General features: G+C 37.9%; 1 protein-coding gene across 3 annotated transcripts in view; it reads left to right on the forward strand.

Annotated features, from left to right (window-relative positions):
• Positions 1-14,815: 14,815 nt before the first annotated feature.
• Positions 14,816-25,541, forward strand: part of acsf3 (acyl-CoA synthetase family member 3) — a 71,811-nt gene continuing 61,085 nt past the window's right edge. Inside the window, exons 1-3 of one of the 3 annotated variants that reach the window (XM_077201541.1) lie at positions 14,816-15,902; positions 17,874-18,565; positions 23,709-23,864. In XM_077201541.1, coding sequence (XP_077057656.1) covers positions 17,894-18,565; positions 23,709-23,864 — 828 coding nt within the window. In that variant the 5' untranslated portion in view covers positions 14,816-15,902; positions 17,874-17,893. Of the gene's footprint in view, positions 15,903-17,513; positions 17,527-17,873; positions 18,566-23,708; positions 23,865-25,541 lie in introns of those variants that run through there. The other 2 variants (XM_077201542.1, XM_077201543.1) reach the window with 2 other exon arrangements.

Consider the following 25,541-nt stretch of genomic DNA (forward strand, 5'->3'; position numbering starts at 1 on the left):
CTATCTATCCTCTCATCCATCCATCCATCCATCCTCTCATCCGTTCATCCATCTATCTATCTATCTATCTATCCATCTATCTATCTATCTATCTATCTATCTATCTATCTATCTATCTATCTATCTATCTATCTATCTATCTATCTATCTATCTATCTATCTATCCTCTCACCCATCCATCCATCCATCTATCTAGAGTGTTAAACCGCAATACATCTTGAACTTGCTTGATCTGAGCCAAAGCAATCATACATGTGTGTATAAACAGTCATAAAGTGACACAGGATATATGACATCCAGCATGAATAGAAATTTCGCACATTTTTATATCACAACCTTGAAAACAAAAGATTCATATCGCTCAGATGGTTAAAAAAAAATTCCTTATACATATGCACACACATATGCCCTCCTCTAGAGTAACACGTCCGCCCCTGGCCTGTCCTTTTGTCCTGCTTTTTTATTGTCCCGGATCCCTCTTGCGTCTGGTTCCCCCGAAGCATCTGCCGAGGCATTGTCCCCGACCGTGTCACACAAACAGAGCTCAATTAGGAAGCCGTTCTCTCTGCAGAAACACCACGGTTTAAGCCTGTAGCTGTCAGAGCACCTGCCACACACATGTCCATCACTGTAACCAAACCCCTCTGCAATTACACTGCACTAAAAATAGCATCTGAGGACCTTTACTGTGCCTGTAATGCTAGAAAGCTTGTGGCATTAATTGTTAAACACTGTTTTTGTGAATGTGTACACCCCCAGAAGGCCGACGGACACTTAAGACAGGATTTTGATATTCAATACGGTGAATGAATGAGTTAGTAGTCATTGACGGAAAAAGTGTGTGCGAGTTTGACTTGTGGTGCGCCTAGACACTAGGCATATCGGTAACACTTTACAATAAGTTTCATTTGTTAACATTAATTAATGTGTTAATGAACTAACAATGATCAATGCATTTGTTACAGTATTTATTAATCTTTGTTACTGTAATGTTAGTTAATAAAAATACATTTGTTCATTGTTTGCTCATGTTAGTTCACAGTGCATTAACTTATGTTTACAAATACAACCTTTGATTTTAATAATGCAGCCTATTAATAAATGTTGAAATTAATATTAACTAAAATAATACATGCTGTAGAAGTGCACTTCATTATTAGTTAATGTTAACTAACTAATGTTAAATAATGAACCAATTGTAAAGTGTTACCGGCATATTATGTAATATAAATCTGAAACTCTATACACTTGCTGACTTTGTAAATGGTACATGGGCGTTGAAGCAAAAAAAAGTGTGTGTGTCCTCCCCCGTAAAAATGTTACTGGAGTAAATGCCATTTCATGTATTCTGGTGCTTTTTAATAAACAAGTAAACTAAACTCAGCTTCACGTCATGCATTAAATGCACAGCTATCCGTGGATTATCCCACTGCTGATACCATGGTCATTTGCCAGCATTGACAACTTAAAGCTGTTGATGTTTGCAATGCAATATTTGAGTGGAAGGGTACAACGGCGGTTATTTTCGTCAGTTGCGGCTCGTTGAGAAATATAATGATTCAGCAGAAATGGATTTAAATTTATTAGGGCTTTTCTCAAGTGGAAAGGATTTGACTGACGGCGCTCTGAAAAGTGAACAGACATATGCGCTGAATTAGAGGCGATAGAAGTGAGTGGGTCCAATATCATTGGTCTTAAAAAGTGGGAGGGTCTTTTCCCACACATATACAATGGTTCCGACGCCCATTAAATGGTAACGAGGGGGAAATGGGCATCAGTCACTAAAAGACTGAGGATCAAGACTTTCAGGTTGTTTCAAACACAACAAACTCACACAGAAACACACGCTCGAGACGCATGACAGATGAAAACAATATAATGTTGTAAAAACGTGTTTGATCTTCTCTGACTGGATGGAATCATCGTCTAAAACTAAAAAATCAGAGTCAGTGCCCGTAATACTTTTATGAACCGCTCTGAAATTTGGGTTGAAGATCCAAATGCAGCTTTATTGGGACAATCCAGAATCATAATCCATATAAGAGGAAAAATATCAAACAAAAGTGTTGGGTGAAACTAGTAATGGGTGATTTTAAAACACCGCTCCATGAAGCTTCGAAACCTTTACCAATCTTTTGTTTCGAATCAGAGGTTCGGAGCGTGTTTCAAACTCACATGATTTCAGTAAACAAGGCTTTCTTTACGTCATAACTGTTTCGAAACGTTTCAATTTCAATGGTTTGCCACTGGGGGGAATTTCCCATTAATTATGTGGATTCACTGAGATTGCCCCCCAGTGGTGAAACATTGAACAAGTGTCTATGGGTTTTACCTGATCTCTCATCAGTTTTATAGATTTGGAGATGTTTTAATTAGACATTAGTATAATTAAAAGGAAAGGAACATTTGTATATAGTCTATTGTTGGCCCGCTTAGCTGAGCAATCCATGAAACAAACAAAAAACAAGCCCTGAAAACACATATTATACAGACATGTGATATTTAATCTTATTAGATAATTAGTTAATTGCATTTAAATAGATTTTACTTTCCATAAAACATTTGCAATGCGTTTGTAAAAAGTTTTGTTTGCATTTACCCTGTTCTGACCAGCAGGATTACCAGCATGTGGCAAATACACAAACAGGCCCCTCCCCCCTCATGAGTGGACACGCCCCTTACTGCTGATTGGCTAAAAGGGTTTCAACTTTCAACAGCGTTTCTCAGAAATCGCTTACTGCACCTTTAAACGCAGAAATATACAAGCACATAAATGAGCAAAAAGAAAGAGAAAATGAGCCATTCAGTCACCGTGTCATAACAGTCTTGTCAGGCTGCGTTAACATGCTGGGTTAAAACTAAGCACAGCACATACAGGGTCTCGATGTTGACCTCTGACCTCCAGCTACTTCCACACGTCTGGGTACGATGAATACTGTCGTTAATGGGTAAACGGGGTTGCCCCGCGAGCTTCAATGAAACCACTGACCTCATTAACTGGCACCATCAAAGATCTATTTAAGCGTGTTTCACTGGGCCTTTACAAATGCAACATTAACAATAAGAGACAAGGAGGTTAGCAAAAGATGTGCTCCAATACGTTACGCCAATTTCAGTGAGTGAGTGATTGGGTTGTAAACCGCATGGAAAAGTGAAAGCGACATCAAAGTGCTTTAAGCATCCACATCAAAGTGTAAGAGACTTAAAAGCATCAAGGATTATGTAATATCTTGAATATTTCAGTTCATAAAGTGTACATGACAACAATATTGTGGGGGTTTTAGTAAAGTTAATAAACTAGATCTTGATAAAAGCATGATTTATTCAAATATTTTAATTTAGTGAGAGATAATGTCCTAAACACACACACACACACACACACACACACACACACACACACACACACACACACACACACACACACACACACAGACACACACACACACACACACACACACACACACACACACACACACACACACACACACACACACACACACACACAAACGAGCATTAAAGCATTGCAAGCCATTAACCAAGCCAATTAGCTACGAGGTGAATCGCAACATTACAAACTTTGATTTGAAGGAAAAAGTATTTGAAAATATGTGAGGGAAAAAACTACAATCCATGGAGAAATATAAAACTACTAATTTAAAAAACTACAATCAATGGAGAAATATAAAACTACTCACTTAAAATTTTTTATATATCTTAAGTTTAATGCTAAATATGCGCATATATATATATATATATATTTGGCACGTTTTGCTTGTTTCGACTCTCTGATTGGTGGAATTTTCTGTACAGCATCATGGGTAATGTAGTTTTTCCACCACGAATTATGCTGTTAAACACGATTTTTTTAAAACTAAATTGAAATAATTTGGGCTGACTGCTTCAACAGAAGCAAATACAATCGATTAACAACCTCGTAGCTCACAGTAACGCTGTCTTTAAAGTTTTATAAGCTGTTGTTACAAATGTATTTCCCTATGGAGAGATTGAATGAAGTTTTTACTTCAGGGCTGTTATTTGGCAGATAAGAAATTGGAAAAGTCAAATCATCTGTAACCCATAGGAACAATTTTTTTTTTTTTGAAAATGCTACAGGTCAAAGTCAACAGTGTCCCAAACCATAAAGGTCCCGTTTTTGAGTTCATGGCGAGCATAGAAAATTGTAATACTACTATGTACTGTATACATTACAAAAGCCAGCAGACGCTCACAACAGCAAAGAAAGAGCTGCAGATTGTTATCAGAAAGATCAATCCGCTGCTAGTATAAGTTAAAAGCCGTATACTCAAACCCAATATCTCTCATATTCATTGCAACCATCAGATTTTAACCAAGTTGTAAGCAGAAGCATTTATGAAATAGCAATTATCTTGTGACTGACAGCGTTACCCTTAATCTGCTCACAAACTTTTTGGCTTAAGAACTGCAGCTAATTAACCACACACACAAAAACAGGAATGCATTTAAATATTGATCATCACACACACACACACATGCTGCTCAACAACCACGCTCAAGTATTATGTGTGCGAGTATGATTATGAATATTTTAGGAGCACATTTAACACGGTGAAGCCACACAGCCTCGGAGAGGGATTTGAGCCCACTCATCAGCTAATGACCCTGGGCGCTTCCAGCAAACCTCTTCATATTTTAAAGAAAGTCGATAACACAAGCAGCCCAGTCAGCAGCATTAAGATTCATACAGACGCCACGGGACCTGAAAAAATTAATAACACGCGTGCCTAACAATCCATCCTGTGATTTAGAGCAGGACTGAACCGCTCTGCTCAAGATGCAAAGTGGTAATGAAAACACATCCAAGATGAATTCTGAACACGCGCCCTTTCAAAACCTTCGAAACAAACATCTTAGTCTCTTTTCAAAACTACACTCAAAGTCATTTGCAAAAAGCTATCTGTGAGTGAAATAATTATAAAAAATGTGTTGAGGGTTGATGAAGATATCACTAAATCCATTTAAAGTCCCCCTGAAGTTAATCATTTTATCCCTTAAAACTCATCTTTGATCACCAAAATGACATATTTAAACATCTTCATGCCTTAAAATATCTTGAATGTAACTCGACACCCTTGCCTCATTTAGTATGCGCGGTTCTATGAATATGTAAATGAGCCCCGCCTCCACTCACTCACTCACTCAGAGATCCACTCGTTGACGATCACACGTTGATCTGATTGGTTACAAGCTAGTTTGTGACGTCAGAAACACCAGCGATTTCAAAGTGTGTTTTTGAGACTGTCTTTGGTTCACTGCAGTTTTAAGGAGAAAATACTCAGCAATGCTGTCGACTTATGAATTTACACATGGTTTGTCTTAAACCACAACAACATTAAAAGCTTGTTTTTCACCACAGGGGGACTTTACCAAATTATTAATAATCAGAACTATCAGTTTTCGTAATACACCATTAAAGTCTTATCACCAACGTGCAAGAAAGAAAAGACACAAAAACACACAAGCTAAAGAAAATGAAAAAACAGATGGAGCGCTTGCTCTTTCATTCTTTCTTGCTTATCACCAATTCAAAGTTTGCCCTCAGCCACATGCACTCACAGCATCATCTCTAAAGCGAAGCGGGGCCGATCTCCCAGAGAGGCTAGACAACATATGGTGCCTGCCGTCTCTCAACAATTCTGTGACAGTCTCACTCAGAGAGAGAGACCTGATGTAACTGATGTTGATGCATCTTTAGGCCCAAAAAAAAAAAAAAAAAATCTTTAAGCTAAAAAAAAATCTTTAAGCAGGGCTTGACATTAACGCGCTTCCTCTTGTCCACTTGTCCAGGACAAGTGGATTTTTTGAAGGAGCAAGTGAAAGAGAATTGTACTTCTTGAACGTTTTGAACGAATCGGTTGAGTCAAAGATTCAATGACTCATTCACGAACAACTGCCTCATTCTTGGATATATCAGCTGTTTGAACGAATCAGTTGAGTCAAAGAATCAATGACTCATTCATGAACAACTGCCTCATTCTTGGATATATCAGCTGTTTGAACGAATCAGTTGAGTCAAAGATTCACAGACTCATTTATTAACAACTGTCTCATTCTTGGATATATCAGCTGTTTGAACGAATCAGTTGAGTCAAAGATTCAATGACTCATTCACGAACAACTGCCTCATTCTTGGATATATCAGCTGTTTGAACGAATCAGTTGAGTCAAAGAATCAATGACTCATTCATGAACAACTGCCTCATTCTTGGATATATCAGCTGTTTGAACGAATCAGTTGAGTCAAAGATTCACAGACTCATTTATTAACAACTGTCTCATTCTTGGATATATCAGCTGTTTGAACGAATCAGTTGAGTCAAAGATTAAATGACTCATTCACAAACAACTGCCTCATTCTTGGATATATCAGCTGTTTGAACAAAACGGTTGAGTCAAAGATTCAATGACTCATTCATGAAAAACTGCCTCATTCTTGGATATATCAGCTGTTTGAATGAATCTGTTGAGTCAAAGTTCAATGACTCATTTATTAACAACTGTCTCATTCTTGGATATATCAGCTGTTTGAACGAATCGGTTGAGTCAAAGATTCAATGACCCATTCATAAATAACTGCCTCATTCTTGGATATATCAGCTGTTTGAACAAATCGGTTGAGTCAAAGATTCAATGACTCATTCATGAAAAACTGCCTCATTCTTGGATATATCAGCTATTTGAACGAATCGGTTGAGTCAAAGATTCAATGACTCATTCGTGAACAACTGTGTCATTCTTAAATATATCAGCTGTTTGAACGAATCAGTTGAGATTCAATGACTCATTCATGATGAACTGCCTCATTCTTGGATATAAATGCTGTTTGAACGAATCGGTTGAGTCAAAGATTCAATGACTCATTCAGGAACAACTGCCTCATTCTTGGATATATCAGCTGTTTGAACGAATCAGTTGAGTCAAATAATCAATGACTCATTCATGAACAACTGCCCCATTCTTGGATGAAACAGCTGTTTGAACGAATCGTTTGAATGAATGGCTCAATGACTCACTCATTAAGACGGTCACTTGCTGCCACCTACTGGTGGTTTAGTTTCATGTTTAAAAGTATAATTTTCCCCTAGCATTTCTTATTTATATTTTCAAAAAATGTTCAAAACAATATCATAACATTGTTTAATACAGTTTTTCAGTGTAACAGCCCTATAGTGTCTCAAATAAAATTTACGAATTTAAAACGAAAGATGACGCATACATAAGATTATATCACAAATATGCCGATTTAAATATGTCAAAGCTGATAAAAACGGATGAGAATATTTATCCAGAATAAATTAGATTTACACAACAAGAAAATCCTTTTTTTTCCCAGACAAGTGAATGATTGATTTACTTATCCGTAGGTCAAGCACGACAAGGCTTGATGTCGAGCCCTTTTTCACAAGATGTAATATAAATCTATAGTGTTCTCACAATATGTCTGTGAAATTTTAGCTTAAAATACCCCACAGATCATTTTTATAGCATGTTGAAATGGACGCTTTTTGGGTGTGAGCAAAAATGTTTTTGTGTGTGTCCCTTTAAATGCAAATGAGCTTCGGATATTCGGTGAATCTCACTCATCCAAAATCTCAGAAATAACCAGTAGCGAGTGCAGCCTTACAGAGACTCGGGAAGAGGTTACAACTTTTAGACGCTCCTGGAAGTTTCTGAATGGGTTAGTGTAGACATTTATGTAGTTGTTGTGGAGCTACATTGATTGATCTCATCGGCTTGCTGGTACCGTCATGTTTAACTTTTTCACAAGTTGACACATGTTTTGGTCTAATAGTGTTCAGTGCTCGTCTGTGCTCAACGACAGAACAGTTTAAATTTTTTTGCTCAAACTTTTTCCATTGCGTTAGAACTGGTTACACTGTTGTTGCTTGCGAAAACAAAAATTACTGCTAGTTGACATGTAGTTTCAAAGTTACGTGTAGTTAGGGGAATGCCTAAAATGGACTATAGAAAAAAATCTAAAAACAATAATCACCAATAATTTTTGTAATAACCTACAATTTTTCAAAAAACTCTTTAAGAAATTATTATAAATGCCATTTATATTCCTATAAAATTGGTCATAGAACTCTTGGTGTTCTGCAACAGTTCTCCTCCATATTGTTCTTTGACCACATGCAATTTGATTAGTTGTGAATTACAAATCACAAATGTTAGATGGTAGCAAATCTAGTGACTGTGCATGATAAATCATCCTCAATTTTCAAACACAAGCTTGGCATTGCTGGGTTCAGAACCACATGAGTTCTGCCATCTCTCTACAAATGCAAATGAACATCTGTGATGTGTAAAACAGCCCCGAAACACTATCACTATCATTATTTCAAAACAAACCTCTTGCTATTTTCTTTTTTTTCTTTTTTTTGTGACCTGCAGAAGTAGTGCAGGTCTAAAGAGGACAATTGACGTTGGATTGGGAAAGCCCTGATTGTCTCTCCTGTGCAGTCATTTCCGTTGCCTTGAAAGAAAGCAAAGAGAAAACAGAGTGGATCAATAACTCATTAGAGGGAGACTATCAGTAAACTGGAGTGCCATGAGGACGGTAATGGCCAGCAGAGACTGACAGTGAAACACGGAGCAAACGCCCAATCTGTGTTTCAAGAATCAGTCCTCAGCAAAACAGATATTCGTGAGGAATATCATTGTAATACTAGGTCAAACCCTATACACAAAACTTGATTTTTCTCATTTTTTGTCGTAAAGTCATTACACCTCCACTGGTTTCTTACGAGGTTCTTAAAGCTTTTAATGTTGTTTATATGTGTAGGCTATGTGGTGTTTTTAATATGCTTTAAGACAAACCATGAGTAAATTCATAAGTCGACAGCATTGCTGAGTATTTTCTCCTTAAAACTGCAGTGAACCAAAGACAGTCTCAAAAACACGGTTTGAAATCGCTGGTGTTTCTGACGTCACAAACTACCTTGTAACCAATCCGATCAACGTGTGATCGTCAACGAGTGGATCTCTGAGCTGAGTGAGTGAGTGAGTGGAGGCGGGGCTCATTTGCATATTCATAGAACCACGCATACTAAATGAGGCAAGGGTGTCGAGTTACATTTAACGCATAACAAACAAATTTTCAAGGAAAAAGCTTTTAAATATGTGATTTTGCTCATCAAAGATGAGTTTTAAGGGATAAAATGATTGCCTACAGGTGGACTTTAATACTAGGACAAACCCTACGTATTAAACTTTGACTCAAAACTTAATTTCTCTAACATTGTTTATCATACAGTCATTACATCTCAAATTATGTCGCTTCTTTAAAAAAAAAAAAATGGGCTGTTGTGTTTCTAAACAATCTGAACAAGCTCCACACCAGTATTAAGTCTGTTAGAAAAATTCTCTGGAATGGTTCGTGTGAACTGTTTACAGTTGGTAGGATTCCTACTTTTCTACTGTAACCTGTTCTAAATCCCAAAATTAAAACATTGTTGATGACAAATAATATTCATCTGCATGCTCCAGGTCACACTTGTTATAGTAATATAGCGTTATAATAACATCCAAACAAGTTGCCTTTGTATCTCTTGCAATAAAATACGTGGGAGACAAACACAAGCAACAAAATCATGAATAAAACAGTGAAGCTGACATCTTCTCATCCTGAGGCGTTAACTAGTTATTGCTGCTAGAAATCACATTATTAACATGTATGATGTAAGGGATGATGTAAGCAAACCACAATTCACAATTCACCCAGAAGTATTCTGAGTAAAAGGGGACAGGGCAAAGACGGTGGATTCGAACTTGTAATCCGACCAATTACACTGGGTCATTGGCAAACAACAGCTTGTGATGGGCTCTTTGGATGAATAAGAAACCAACCTATCGAAAGCATCGTTAGCCAATTACACTCTTAAAAATAAAGGTTCCAAAAGTGATGCCATAGAAGAACCTTTCAGTCATCAGTTTTTAAAACAACCTTTTTTCCTAGTGTGAAGAACATTTAATTTATTTATAATCTAAAGAAACCTTTTCAACCATAAACAAAAAAGAATGTTAAATGTTAAAGGATCTTAATGGAACCATAGATGCCAATAAAAAAACTTTTTTTTTGGTCGTTATCAGCAGTTCAACGAGTGTGTTTCCCGAAACCATCGTTCTAACGAACATTCGCAAACAGCGTCGCAGAATTGTGTGTTTGTAACGACACTCTCGACCTGCGGTTAGAAGCAGAGTTTCATGTTTGCAGGACATGTGGACTCAATAAATCCTGATCTTCAGCAAAATAAGCAAGCTGACATTCAGTACAATCTGTATCTTTTATATAGTATACATACAAATTTTATTTACGTCTTTTAGTTTGTCGAGAGATTTAAAGCACCGTTTTTGAAGAGTTTGCATGTGTGAACGTGCTCTACGTGAGAACGAGTCGATGATTGAATCTGTAAATAAAGCAAAATAACTGAGAAAAATGAGAAATAGTCCTCAGATGCATGTCTGTAATTGCAAAAGATCTAGCATTAATTCGATCTCAAACAGATTCATTAAAAAAAGTTGTTACTCCAACACCTGCGTGACATCATTAAACAACGGTTGAACGACCAATTTGCAACAATATGGGTTCGGGAAACAGTCGTGACTAGCAAGGCTATTTCTTCAATGATGCATCGTACTGTGATCGTACTATAAACACACTACTAAACATCTTTGCAACTCCATAGTAAGATGTTAACATCCATTCAGAACAACGTAGCAACTAGATTCCAATACTCTGACAGTCACTCATAACGCCCCAGGATGGTAGCAGCAGTTTTGCACAAGCAGGCATCACTCATGTTTTCTTCAAATGCAGTTTTCTGTATTGAAATAGAGTGAAGGATTGGAGACTGAGAGCTGTTTCTGTAATTTCCGTCTTGCTGCATCAGCTGAACACCAGCATGAAGACCCATATGTGCATCTAACACTCTGCTCCCAGCGGGCACAAGCTTTGGCACCGATACTGTCCACACATCTGCCTAGCTGCCAATAGTGCCAGTTTCCACTGCCCTGGTTATCGGGGAAGCCCTGCTGCTTTCTCTCCATCTGCGCTGGCTAATGCAGATAATGCTAGAGGTATGCTACCCCGACCCCAAAGCCTGTTTAGGGACCGAAAAACTGTTTAGTGTCAGTGTTCATGTATACAGTAACTTGAGGTTTGTAATTGATGAATTGCATGCACACAATCCTTTAAGTCAGTGATGAAATAAAACATGATTTTGGGTTAGGTCTTGGGTTATGAAATTTTAAGTACAACCAACTTAGATGTTTAAGTCACCTCAAATTAAAATACATTAAACTGACTTTAAAAAAAAGGTTGAATCTTGTATAACTTATAAAAAAAGCTGAAAATGACCTTATTTTGATGAGTTACATAACTTATTGATCAAATATTTTTTCACAGGGTCTTGTTCACAGGCTTCATTTTACCTTTAAATCACAGTCCTGACAAAATTACAACAAACAACACTGATAATGTTCTCGTTCTTTCCCACAGTACCAATTTACAGCATAACTTTCGGTAATTATAGTATACCTATTTACATGTAAGTATAAGGGAACAATATGTAAAGTTTGTGGAATAAAGGCGTAACAACCAGGAAAATTAACAAACTATTCATAATGTAAGTATTTTAGAACTAAGGGGTACTTATTCTACTATTATAATACATACACGGCGTAGCTTTTTGTTATTGTACCAATACATAAAGGGTTTTTTCTTTTCTTTACTTTTTTACGCGTTATATTTGCATTTATACTGTATTTTTTTAATAGCAAAAGTGCACTAATTAAGCGTGGGCTTCCGTGTTTCAAGCCAAGTAAAACTAAAACTATTGCACATTTATTTTTCCTTAAATACTGTGGAAAAATACTCTTGTTCCATGAAGTTACTGGCTAACTACAATACAAATACATATACAATCGGATATCACTGACTCTGAAACCTTCATTTGAAAAAAAAACTTATACCTACACGTACGTACTTTATAGGTACACTATAATTACCGAAAAGTAACTTCATTTTACTTACGCAGTACTTTCCATGCTTTAATCTGAAGCGTTACCCAAGCTTTTAGTGACAAACATTTTATCTTCCACACTGTAACTGCTATGAAACATGACTCAATCACAGCCAATCAGAACATATTTCACGTTTACTGTATAATTTTAAGGAGGATTTTGGACCAATGAGATTTCACTGTGGAGGAGGATTTTTTTACTTCTTGCTGCTTTATCATGGGTAACACTTTACAATAAGGTTCATTAGTTAACATTTGTTAATGTATTAATTATCAGGAAATAAGCATGAGCAATACATTTGTTACAGTCTTTATTAATCTTTGTTAATGTTAGTTAATAAAAAAAGATGTTCATTGTCTGTTCATGTTAGTTCACAGTGCATTAACTAATGTTAACAAGATTTTAATCAAGTATTAGTAAATGTTGAAATTAATATTACCTAAGATTAATAAATGCTGAATAAGTGCAGTACATTATTAGTTCAAACTAACTAATGTATTTAACTAATGTTAACAAATGAACCCTTATTGTAAAGTGTTACCATCATGTTATGTATGGTGAGTACAGTATCTCTCCCTCTCTCAAATTAACAAAATCCACAAATCAAGATTCAAAAGCAAAATCACCATCCATGCTCATACAACCCCAAACGCAAAAATGTCAAACCCTTCCGGTTTCAAAGCAGAATTACACCAATGTTTGGGTCCTGAAGGCCAGCCCTGTACATGACATATGCTCTGGGAAGAAGGCAGACTGGAGACAGGTCCAGTGTCACGTCTGCAACGCATTTTTCTCTATCCCGCGTGGTGAGGATCGCTTATCCCCCTGCAACTGCACATATGCTCGAGACATTGAACAGTTGGACGTGGCCGTGGGCTAAACTGGGTCAGGCTGGCACAGATGGAGCCAAACTCCCAGTGGGTCACCAGAAGCTGAACAAAAAAGAGAACTGCTGTCTTTGAATCCTGACAGATATAATCGGTCTCCATTTACAAAACACCTAAAAAACAAAACCTGTAAATTCAATCCAATCTGGGTCGCGTGGCTCTGCGGATGTCAGGCCTCAGAACATAACGGATGTCTAGTTAACTTAAAAAACAAAGCTTGACATGTTTTTGCTGCTTGATGTTTCTCCAGTCTGATGTAAGTACTCCCCCCGTTCCTCTCGAATAGAGAAGAGTTCGTTGTTTTATTAAAAGGCTGCGATGTCTGAGATCCTCTGGAGGTTTTGAACTTTTGCAAAATTTAAAGAACATGACGGTTACCCCTGGGGAGGGCGAATGATCCTTTCCAAATGAGGAAAGCTTGTAACTGGTTTAGTGCGCTGATATGTCTGAACAACGGAGTTGAGGAAAATCCTCGGAAATCCAACATGGGAAGACCTGTTTTAAGTAGCAGTCCATTGCAAACCACACAGCAGGAGAGCAGCATTAGTGAAGCTTGATACATAATTTCTTATTTAATACAACAAATGTTACAGAATAAACATGGAACATAATAGGACCCAGTAGCGAACCCTGGGGAACTAACATGGAATAATCCAGGAAAAGGGTGTCTTTTTCATATATAGTCAACAAATTCCTCAGACATGTTTTAAGTAGCAGTCTATTCAAACAGTTTGGCAAAGCTGGAGAGCAGCATTAGTGAAGCTTGACATATTCTATATTTCTTATTTAATACAAAAAATATTATATTTATATTTAATCCTTAAATCGACTTACAAATAAGGAGAGCACAAGAATAAATATGGAACATAATAGGATCCAGTAGTGAACCCTGGGGAACTCACATGGAATAATCCAGGAAAAGGGGTTATTTCATATATTATAGTCAATAAATTCCTCAGATGTGTTTTTAGTAGCAGTCCATTGTAATCCACAGATTTTGGCACAGCTGGAGAGCAGAATTAGCGAAGCTTGGCACAGTCTTCACCAATTTCAACAAATGTTATATTTACATTTAATCCTTAAAGCGACTTACAAATAAGGAGAGCAATAGAATAAAAATGGAACATAATAGGACCCAGTAGCGAACCCTGGGGAACTCACATGGAAATAATCCAGGAAAAGGGGGTATTTTTCATACATTATAGTCAATAAATTCCTCAAAGCTTTTCAAGTAGTACAAAAAAAGGCTTCTTCTCACTCTTTCATGGCTTGTTCAGAAAAAAGCAGTATTTCCTTGTATAATAGAGTACAAAGGTTTCTAAGTAGTAATGTTGTGAACTTCCTCAAGAGACCAGACACCCAATGTTGAATAAACTAAACACAGATGCAGATTGTCCTCCTGTATGCAAGTATGCAAAGCATTTGTTTATGTGTGCCATGAGTCTAGCACTTGTTTACACAACTGTATCTCTTGGAACGAAGTCAAGTTTGCAGCTGCAGCACCAAATAATTCATCGCCCGCTTCACGCCCAGGAGAAGCCACAGGTAGTTGATGAAGTGGCAGTGCCAGGCATCCCAACTGGCATAGACAAAGCGCAGCTGCTGAGAGTCAACGCAGCCAGATGCTGCCGTCAACGTGCCATGTGTTTAAAGAGGGGCAAGAGGGGGAGAGCGAGGCGCTTGCCAAGGCATTCTCCTCTGGTGCCAACCTGACACATGTTTTTGGAACACCCCTTGATTTCCGTTCCCTACTCACTCTCCGAATCTTTCCGAAAAGAGGGGGCTTCTCTCATCTCATCTCTCACATTTTTCAGCGAATGCTTGGCCAACCCAATGCAGAGTTGGCGCCCACTGCCGGACATGCTAGTTGCTAACACCATGACCGAGAAGATACAGGGCTGGTGGATAGCCATCGTATAGCTGCGCGTCAAATATACGCTCACCGGGTTCCCTTCTGTTCGTCGGTCAGCTTTCGGTCTTCTTTCCAATCCAATCCAATCTGGTATGTTTGAATAGCAGCTGGAATTTCAAAATTTGCACCAAGAACATGCCGGGATCCAAGCCTGTTTCCATCAAAAAGAAAATCCTCACGAAACAAGGGCGCTCCATCGAAACGTCTGCATCACATGCAATACAAAAGCGTTAAGTATCAATGAACTGTTGAGCGTTTAATGTCTTAATGAGGGTGTCCTCGCTTCCAGCTCTTTCTGTGATTGTGAATGGATCGTTCGTTGACGATACTACTTCTCAAACCGGAGGGGAGATTCTCTGACAAAGCTTTCAGTTTTGCAGGAACATGCCATCCCTATTTACCACGGAGGGGTTTAGGGAAGTGAGAACTTTTTGAATGAGTGCCATGTCTGAACAATTCTTATTTGAGGCCCGCGACTGCCAGCTGGTGGCTAAGTGTGCCCGTGCTGTGAGCTGATGCCAAAACCAGTTGGCATGATGAAGCTTGGGTGATAACAGTGTGACGGCAAAATACATGCAAGCTTAGATGTCAATACTCACCAGCTTTAGTCCATCTGTCTGACTCTCATACATTTTCATCCTATTTTATGAGTATTACGTATTTGAATTTTCAGCAAAAAACATAATTTTTTTTAAAACTGTATTGTTGTTATTTCATTGTATGTATATTTTAAGCATTCCTATCATGCCTAAAAATGCTAATAATTTCTTCCTGATGACATTCGTGTCACTAAAACAAGTTATCCTTCATTCAAGTCTCTAATGAAAACAAAAATGAAATTTTAATGAAAACACTTTCCCATTCTTTCTAATCGCAAGTTAAAAGCTAAAATAAAATCTAAAGATATTGGTGTGCCACTGTGCCTTATAAAATGCAAGTTTAAAGACACAAGGACAAGGTCCTTTAAATAAAGGTTCCGCTTCGCTTCGATTTCCACACGGATTCATTTATACGACGCACCGTCTCCAGTATGACTTTTGGTAAGAAACACATTCTGCATGTATGTTTGAGGAAAGTATAGTAGTTCTGTTATGATTTTATGCGTAGCCACATCAGAAAACATTACAAAGAATAACCTTTCGAGTAGTAAGTCTTTCGAAGCCTAAGAAATGCGGAATGATTTGTTCTATCGGCACCACTGTTGTTTTGAGATGCACTTTTATTATGCTTGGGGTCCAAAGTGCTGTTTGTGAAACATTATGAATGAACGAATGAATAATAAAAGTAAAGTTATTTTTAATAATAAAAAAGGAGTGGGTACATTTTATTTCGATAGTCCACTTTAGACAATATACTGACTATAAGTAACTTTTGAAATTACATGTCAATTTATTCGATTAACACGAACGCTAACAGTCTACTAATAATCTAATAACTGCTTGTCGACATGTTGTTGCAAAGTGAGTAGACTGTCTAAAGTAGACCATCAAAATAAAAATGTTCTGATATAAAAATAGGTTGATAATTTTTTTTATCATATTTATGTAATGGCCAGTGAAAATGCTGACAGTAAAAGTAATAATATTTAATGTTAAATCCTGTGTTGTGAGTAATGCCTATTATTTAGCTATTTTTTATAATTGTTTTTATTTGGACTGTATATTAAAGGAATAGTGCATCCAAAAATGTAGATTCTGTCATTATTTACTCAGCTTCAGTAAGACTTTCATTCATCGTATTGTTTAGTCTATGCAACTACTACTTATAGGCTTTAAAAAGTTCATAAAGAAATCGTAAAACTAATCCATATGAATTGAGAGGTTTAGTCCAAATGTTTTTAAGAGACTTGAATGCTTTATATGATGAATAGATTTAATTTAGGCTTTTATTCGCATAGAAATCAACCAAACTCACACATTAGGGCTCAACATTTTTGCCCCGAATTTATGCTTCATCTTTCTATGCTTCAAGTAAATTAGAATAATAAGACACTATGGGGCTGTGACCAATCAAATTAAATAATTTACCCTGAAAAATTACAAGTGAATTAATTAATGTTATGATATTGTTTTAAATATTTTTTGAAAATACAAATAAGAAATGTTTAGGGAAAAATGATACTTTAAAACAGTAGGTGGCGGCAAGTGTCCCGTCTTAATGACTGAGTCATTGAATCATTCATTCAAACGATTCATTCAAACATCTGATTAATTCAAAAGTGAGGCAGTTGTTTATGAATGAGTCAATGAATCTTTGACATGAATTATCATTGCACTTATTATTGAACAGTGTCACACATTGCCAACATAGCGTATTGCACATGGTCAAATAGGGAGATGTCGGACTTTAACATAGTTTTTGCTGTTGGAAAAACAAAACTAGATGGGAGGAGTTTAAACAAGTTATGAAAATGTTCGCTGATCAATGTTTATATGTGAATAAAAGCCTAATTTAAATCTGTTTATCATATAAAGCGATCGAGTCTCTTAAGAAAATTTGGACTATATCCCTCAAATCATATGGATTAGTTTTACGATCTCTTTCTGAAATTTTTGAAGCGTCAAAGTGGTAGTTGCGTAGCTATCAATGGAGGGACAAAACAGGCTCCGATTTAATTAAAAATACCTTTATTTGTGTTTCTTACAAGTTTGAAACGACATGAGGGTGAGTAATTAATGACAAAATTTTCATTTTTGGGTGAACTATCCCTTTAAAATGAGCTTTTGTTTCATTTTATTTTCCCTTTAATATACACTCCATATAAATGAAAACAATGATTAAAAATAGCCAAATAACAGGTATTACTCACAACACAGGATTTTACCATTCAAATTCGTACTGGCCCTTCCATAAATAAGGTATTAAAAAAATGATCAACCTACTTTTATATCAGAAAATGTATATGAATTTTGGTTTGGAACGACAGTGTGTGTGTAATTAATGACAGGAATTTTCATTTTTTGGGTGATCTATCCCTTTAAAATGAGCTTTTCTTTCATTTTATTTTCCAGGTTTAGACGCATGAAACGCAATGCTGTCTTTCTGGAGCTGCTCTTCAGTGTGGCCTCACTGTAAAGCTGGCAGGAGAGCCCTGAAGTGGCTTCTGGGAAATGTAGTGCATCAGAGAGCCATCCACAAAGCATCTCCAGCTCTAGGTAGAATCAGTCCTGTTTTCTCCAGAGCTTCTGCGTATGGAGACAATGTGGCCATTATGGATCACAGCGGGAGCCACACCTACAGCTCCCTCTACAAAACCAGCAAAAGCCTGGCGGGACTCATTACCAAAGCTCTCGCCTGTCAATCAGGAGACCTGAAGGGCGAGCGAATCTCATTTCTGTGTGCCAACGACGCATCTTACACCGTGGCTCAGTGGGCGTCATGGATGTGTGGTGGGATAGCAGTTCCCCTATACAGAAAACATCCTCTAAATGAGCTGGAATATGTCATTTTAGACTCCCAAAGCTCTCTGCTGGTCGCCGGAGAACCTTTTATTGAGACCCTCGAGCCCTTGGCCCAGAAACTAGGGCTGCCCTGCCTACAGCTTCCCAGCACTTTAGATACTCTTCAGTTTGAGGACACACAGATGTCGCCCGAGGAGGACGTCTCGGATTGGGCGGAGAGACCGGCGATGCTCATCTACACCAGCGGCACCACGGGACGACCCAAAGCAGCGCTGCACACACACACCAGCCTGCAGGCAATGGTGAACGAGCGCTTTGTTTTTGTAAACCGGTGCACGAACGTTTTATCAAACTTGAATAGCGATGTTGACTTCCTGTGATGCAGGGTTATTATGGTTAACTAAAGCTATCATAATTGAAAAGCTGAAATATACATTATATAGATTTGTGCTGGGCAACGATTAATCGCATCCAAAATAAATGTTTACATAATATATGTGTGTGCACTGTGTATAATTATTTTGTATATATAAATACACACAAATGCATGTATAAATTTAAGAAAAAAAGTGTTATTTATTTACAAAATATTTTATAATGTAATATAAATGAATAGTACATACATGCAAATATTTCTTAAATGTGTACATGCATGTGTGTGTATTTATATATACAAAATAATTATACACCGTACACACACATTTATATTATGTAAACACAAACTTTTATTTTGGATGTGATTAATTGTTGCCCAACACTAATATACTGTATATATATATATATATCAGTAGTTAAAAGGGTTAGTTCACCCAAAAATTAAATTTCTGAATTGAATTGAATACCTTTATTGTCATTGTATACAACGAAATTTAGCCTCTCATTTAAAAAGTACACACACACACACACACACACACACACACACACACACACACACACACACACACACACACACACACACACACACACACACACACACACACACACACACACACACACACACACACACACACCCTCATACCAAAAAAGTAAACAAATGGTACAGAATGTAAATGTAAACAGTGCAAAAAGTAATAAATATGTACAGTAAAAAAGTGCAATGTAAATGGACATATACTGAATTTGATTGCACAAATCCCTTATTTCACATATAACATAATAATTTATGTTATGTGACATTTAAATTCTGTCACATTCTGTTACTCACCCTTTTTCATTCATTTTTGGAACACAAATTAATATATTTTTAATATAAATCCGAGCAATTTCTGTCCCTCTATTGACAGTCTATGCAACTACCACTTTGACGCTTCAAAAAGTTCATAAAGAGAACAAAAAGTAATAAAAATTACGCTAAAATTAACATGAAAACTAAAAATGTAAAAATAATATCACTAAAGCTAACATAAATACTAAAATAACGCTGCTGTTATGTTCCACAGATGCTGCATTATATCCTGATTTGGCAGAAGAGCCGTTATCACGGGCGGTTTAGACAACACAGTTTTCAATTAAAAACGGAAAACTTTTTATGCGTTTTAGCCGTTCATTTATACGTCAACAGCGTTTTGGGTGGCATAAACTCTTGCACAAACTTTTGAAAATGTGTTTAAGCCATAGCCATATCTAGGGATCAGAAATATAAAAGCTATATCTAGGTAAAATAAAAATAAAAATTATATTACATACCTGTTGTGGTTGTTTTATAACAGCAAAGAGAGACGATATCGTTGGAATCACTTTCTGAACGATTTTTTTCCAGCTGATGAACGACAAAAACATTGCAATCAGAATCCGTCCTGCTTTAAGAGCTCGAGCATTTAAAGTGACAAACGACAAAACTGCAGCGTGCGCTTATAATAAACTGGTGTGAGCGCTAATATAGTTATCGTTCTTGGTGGGAACAGGCCTTTAAGACTCCGCTAAATAACATGCCTACAATGAAACACCCTTATGGTGCGTTCACACCGGAGGCGAATAGAGCGTCTAGCGCGAGTGATTTCAATGTTAAGTCAATGCAAAGACGCGTTACGCGTGTAAAAAATTCCTGCGGCGCGAATGAGGCCTAGAGCGCGGCGCGGTAGACTCGAATTTGCCTCATTCGCGTCAAGTTCATATGAATGGCGCAAATAGCGCGAATAGTGCGAATTGAGCGTCTGGCGCGTTCCGCTCGAATTATTTATTTAGTGCTTTTTGTGCATTCATGCAAATTCGCGTCTGCCGCCCGAGTTGAAAAATCTGACAAAAACAGAAATCTTGTAAAAAGATGGAGCCAACGGGATTCGAAACTTTTGAAACTTTCGCCTCTGACGCGCGTGAGGCGCGTAAATTTCGCCTCAAACTTTGGATTTTACGCGCGTCAGTTTCACTCTTGTCGCGCGGATTAACACAAAGTGGTCAAGCGTCAAACTAAAAAAAAAAAAATTATTTGAAGAATGTTGGTTCCCATTGACTTTCATTGTATTGACAGAAAATACAATAGAAGTCAATGGGAACTAAAACGTTTTTTTTTTACCAACATTCTTCAAATTATCTTCTTTTTTGATCTGCAGAAGAAAGACAGTCATTCAGGTTTGAAACAAACTGAGAGTGAGTAAATGATGACAGAATTTTCATTTTTGGGTGAACTATCCCTTTAAGTGTGTTAAAATTACCGTAACACGAAGCCTCTAATCAGTTAATGGGAATTATTTCCAATAAAACGAGACGAAACCCACAACACTGATAGGCATGTGTTCTGGAGAGTTCAGTATTGATGATGCATCGGATCAAATGAGAATTTCAGGAGTTTCACAGGAGTGTTTTTAAGCTGTGCAATGAGACGCCCTCCCTCTCCTGATGTCATTGCGTTATTTTACTTTGTTCCACTTCGCCTCTCTGAATAATCATTCTGATTATATAATTTCATGGGCCACTCAAAGCTGTGGAGTTTATTTCCATCAAATAATAATTTTCAATAGGGTGTAAAATTCGGACAAGCTTAAAGTCTCCCTGTAGTCAATCATTTTACCCCTTAAAACTCATCTTTGATAATTAAAATGACACGTATAAACTTTTTTTTCTCGGAAAATAATTTCTTCATGCATTTAAAATGACTTTTTTTTTTTTGCACTATATTTGCTCATAGTTTGTCTTAAAAACACCACTTATAAACAGCATTAAACACTTGATTTTCAGCAAGTACGTGTTTTCCATGATAATAAACCCTGTTCCTGTAGTTTGCCTTTTTTGCCTAATAATTTTGCCTGATAAATACCTTAAGCAAGTTTAGTGTTTTGTTTTTCCTTCATATTTAAAATGTTTAAGAAATATAAAATATTTTCCTCATATTTTGATTTAGATTTTTATTAAAAACAAATATCCCTTCTGTACACCACTTTTGGCCCCTACTATATGCTCATTTTAAATCAAATATCATTTTATATTATTTATATAGTTATTTTAAAATAATAATTTTATTATTAAATAATTAAATAATGGCTTAATTTAATATTAAATGAAGACCGTACTGTCCATAGATAGAAATTTGGATAGAAAAACCATGAGTAATTTTTGTGATGAATAATTGAAAATATATGCGATAAATGGATGCTTTCTTTAGTTCTGTGCAGTGTCTGTAATCAGCTAAGATTGTGTGTGTGTGTGTGTGTGTGTGTGTGTGTGTGTGTGTGTGTGTGTGTGTGTGTGTGTGTGTGTGTGTGTGTGTGTGTGTGTGTGTGTGTGTGAGTGAGAGAGAGAGAGAGATGGGTAGGTTTAGGGGTCGGGTTAGTGTGTGTGTGGGGGGGTTAGTGTGTGAGATGGGCAGTTTTAGGGGTCGGGTTAGTGTGTGTGTGTGTATGTGTATGTTTGTGTGATGCTAGGATTAGGGGTCGGGTTAGTGTGTGTATATGTATGTTTGTGTGATGCTAGGATTAGGGGTCATGTTAGTGTGTGTGTGGGTTAGTGTGTGTGTGTGTGTTTGGGTTAGAGTGTGTGTGTGTGTGTGTGTGTGTGTGTGTGTGTGTGTGTGTGTGTGTGTGTGTGTGTGTGTGTGTGTGTGTGTGTGTGTGTGTGTGTGTGTGTGTGTGTGTGTGTGTGTGTGTGTGAGTGAGAGAGAGAGATTGGTAGGTTTAGGGGTCGGGTTAGTGTGTGTATATGTATGTTTGTGTGATGCTAGGATTAGGGGTCATGTTAGTGTGTGTGTGTGTGTGTGTGTGTGTGTGTGTGTGTGAGTGAGAGAGAGAGATTGGTAGGTTTAGGGGTTGGGTTAGTGTGTGTATATGTATGTTTGTGTGATGCTAGGATTAGGGGTCGGGTTAGTGTGTGTGTGTGTGTGTGTGTGTGTGTGTGTATATGTGTATGTTTGTGTGATGCTAGGGTTAGGGGTCGGGTTAGTGTGTGTATATGTATGTTTGTGTGATGCTAGGATTAGGGGTCGGGTTAGTGTGTGTATATGTATGTTTGTGATGCTAGGATTAGGGGTCGGGTTAGTGTGTGTGTTTGTGTGTGTGTGTATATGTGTATGTTTGTGTGATGCTAGGGTTAGGGGTCGGGTTAGTGTGTGTATATGTATGTTTGTGTGATGCTAGGATTAGGGGTCGGGTTTGTGTGTGTATATGTATGTTTCTGTGATGCTAGGATTAGGGGTCGGGTTAGTTTGTGTTTGTGTGTGTGTGTGTATGTATGTTTGTGTGATGCTAGGATTAGGGGTCGGGTTAGTGTGTGTGTGTGTGGGTTAGTGTGTGAGATGGGTAGTTTTAGGGGTCGGGTTAGTGTGTGTGTGTGTGTATGTGTATGTTTGTGTGATGCTAGAATTAGGGGTCGGGTTAGTGTGTGTGTGTGTATGTGTATGTTTGTGTGATGCTAGGATTAGGGGTGGGGTTGGTGTGTGTGTGTGTGTGATGTGTAGATTTACCGTTTTCACTTAATTGTAAAATTTGTTACATGGGAGGAAGTTTTTTTTTTTGCACACAGGATAATAGTTTGTAAAGTGGGAGATTGATTATTGTGCTGAATAGGAGCATTGCAGATTTCGTCGCACTCTTTTGTATAATGACAAATAAAGATTCTGATGAAAAACACCAAAAGCATCAGGTTAAGTGTAGACGTTTGACCTAACTCAGGACTGCGTGATTGTGAGTGCATGCACAGCCATAAATAATCATATTCATGCACAGCACACTGAGAACTGAAGAACTGCTCGTGGGCTTCATATGAACTCGAGCAGTTCGTGTTAATTCACATCACTGGGTTAAAAGGATTTGAACACAATAGCTTCGGCCCGCTTCTGTGACTGTCAAAAAATATAATATAACTTTTTTATTTCAACAGGTTCCACGTAACTTGCATTTAATTCAAATTGTTTATTTACATAAGGTTAATTCATTTGAATCAGGTTAGCATTGTCCCATGCTTTAAACATGTGGACCATGGAAACATTCACATTTCCATGTGTTGCTGTTCTTGTAGGTTCAGGGTTTGGTGTCCGAGTGGGCCTGGAGTCGAGATGATGTGATCCTGCACACACTGCCCCTCCACCATGTGCATGGCATCGTTAACAAGCTGATGTGCCCGCTCTGGGTGGGAGCGACCTGCGTGATGATGCCCGAGTTCAGCGCTCAGAAGGTGCGGTGCTCCCAGTAAACACACCATTAACACACTTCATTCATGACAACAGGCAGTGGCCCTAAAACTGTGTACGGTGTCATAGAGACAGAGCACATTTAGGCCACACCCAATGCACAAAAATATTTTCTTACTTAGTATTTCGGTCTTGTTTCCAGTCCAAATATAAAAAAAATATGAAAACATGATGGATTTACTAAAGTAGTAAAATACCATTCGATATTGTGTCTTCACAATAAAAATATGAGTTTTTGCTTAAAACAAGCTATATTATCTACCAATGAGGTTAGAAAAAAAATCTAGTTTCCGTTTGAATTAAGATTATTTTTCTTATCCAATTGGCAGATCATTTTGCTTTATTTATTAAGTTCATTATAACATAATGACCCTAAAACTGTTAAATTAGTGTCTAAAAATCACTGAATGAGAAATCAAAACAAGTGCACTTTTCCAGTAAAACATTTCACAAAAAATGTTTTTGGTCACACTATGTGTGTGTGTGTCTGTGTGTGTGTGTGTGTGTGTGTGTGTGTGTGTGTGTGTGTGTGTGTGTGTGTGTGTGTGTGTGTGTGTGTGTGTGTGTGTGATGGGTAGGTTTAGGGGTCGGGTTAGTGTGTGTGTGTGTGTGTGATGGGTAGGTTTAGGGGTCGGGTTAGTGTGTGTGTGTGTGTGTGATGGGTAGGTTTAGGGGTGTGTGTGTGTGTGTGTGTGTGTGTGTGTGTGTGTGTGTGTGTGTGATGGGTTGGTTTAGGGGCGTGTTGTGTGTGTGTGTGTGTGTGTGTGTGTGTGTGTGTGTGTGTGTGTGTGTGTGTGTGTGTGTGTGTGTGTGTGTGTGTGTGTGTGTGTGATGGGTAGGTTTAGGGGTCGGGTTAGTGTGTGTGTGTGTGTGTGTGTGTGTGTGATAGGTAGGTTTAGGGGTCGGATTAGTGTGTGTGTGTGTGTGGGTGATGGGTAGGTTTAGGGGTCGGGTTAGTGTGTTTGTGTGTGATGGGTAGGTTTAGGGGCTTGTGTGTGTGTGTGTGTGTGTGTGTGTGTGTGTGTGTGTGTGTGTGTGTGTGATGGGTTGGTTTAGGGGTCGGGTTAGTGTGTGTGTGTGTGTGATGGGTAGGTTTAGGGGTGTGTGTGTGTGTGTGTGTGTGTGTGTGATGGGTTGGTTTAGGGGTCGGGTTAGTGTGTCTGTGTGTGTGTTTGTGTGTGTGTGTGTGTGATGGGTAGGGTTAGGGGTCGGGTTAGTGTGTGTGTGTGTGTGTGTGTGTGATGGGTTGGTTTAGGGGTCGGGTTAGTGTGTCTGTGTGTGTGTTTGTGTGTGTGTGTGTGTGTGTGATGGGTAGGGTTAGGGGTCGGGTTAGTGTGTGTGTGTGTGTGTGTGATGGGTAGGTTTAGGGTCGGGTTAGTGTGTGTGTGTGTATGTGTGATGGGTAGGTTTAGGGCCGAGTTAGTGTGTGTGTGTGTGTGTGTGTGTGTGTGTGTGTGTGTGTGTGTGTGTGTGTGTGTGTGTGTGTGTGTGTGTGTGATGGGTAGGTTTAAGGTCGGGTCAGTGTGTGTGTGTGTATGTGTGATGGGTAGGTTTAGGGTCGGGTTAGTGTGTGTGTGTGTGTGTGTGTGTGTGTATGTGTGATGGGTAGATTTAAGGTCGGGTCAGTGTGTGTGTGTGTATGTGTGATGGGTAGGTTTAGG

This window comes from Siphateles boraxobius, unplaced genomic scaffold (assembly GCF_051911475.1).
Source record: "Siphateles boraxobius isolate OS27281-9 unplaced genomic scaffold, OSU_SipBor_1 48, whole genome shotgun sequence".
In the NCBI taxonomy this organism is placed as follows: Eukaryota; Metazoa; Chordata; class Actinopteri; order Cypriniformes; family Leuciscidae; genus Siphateles; species Siphateles boraxobius.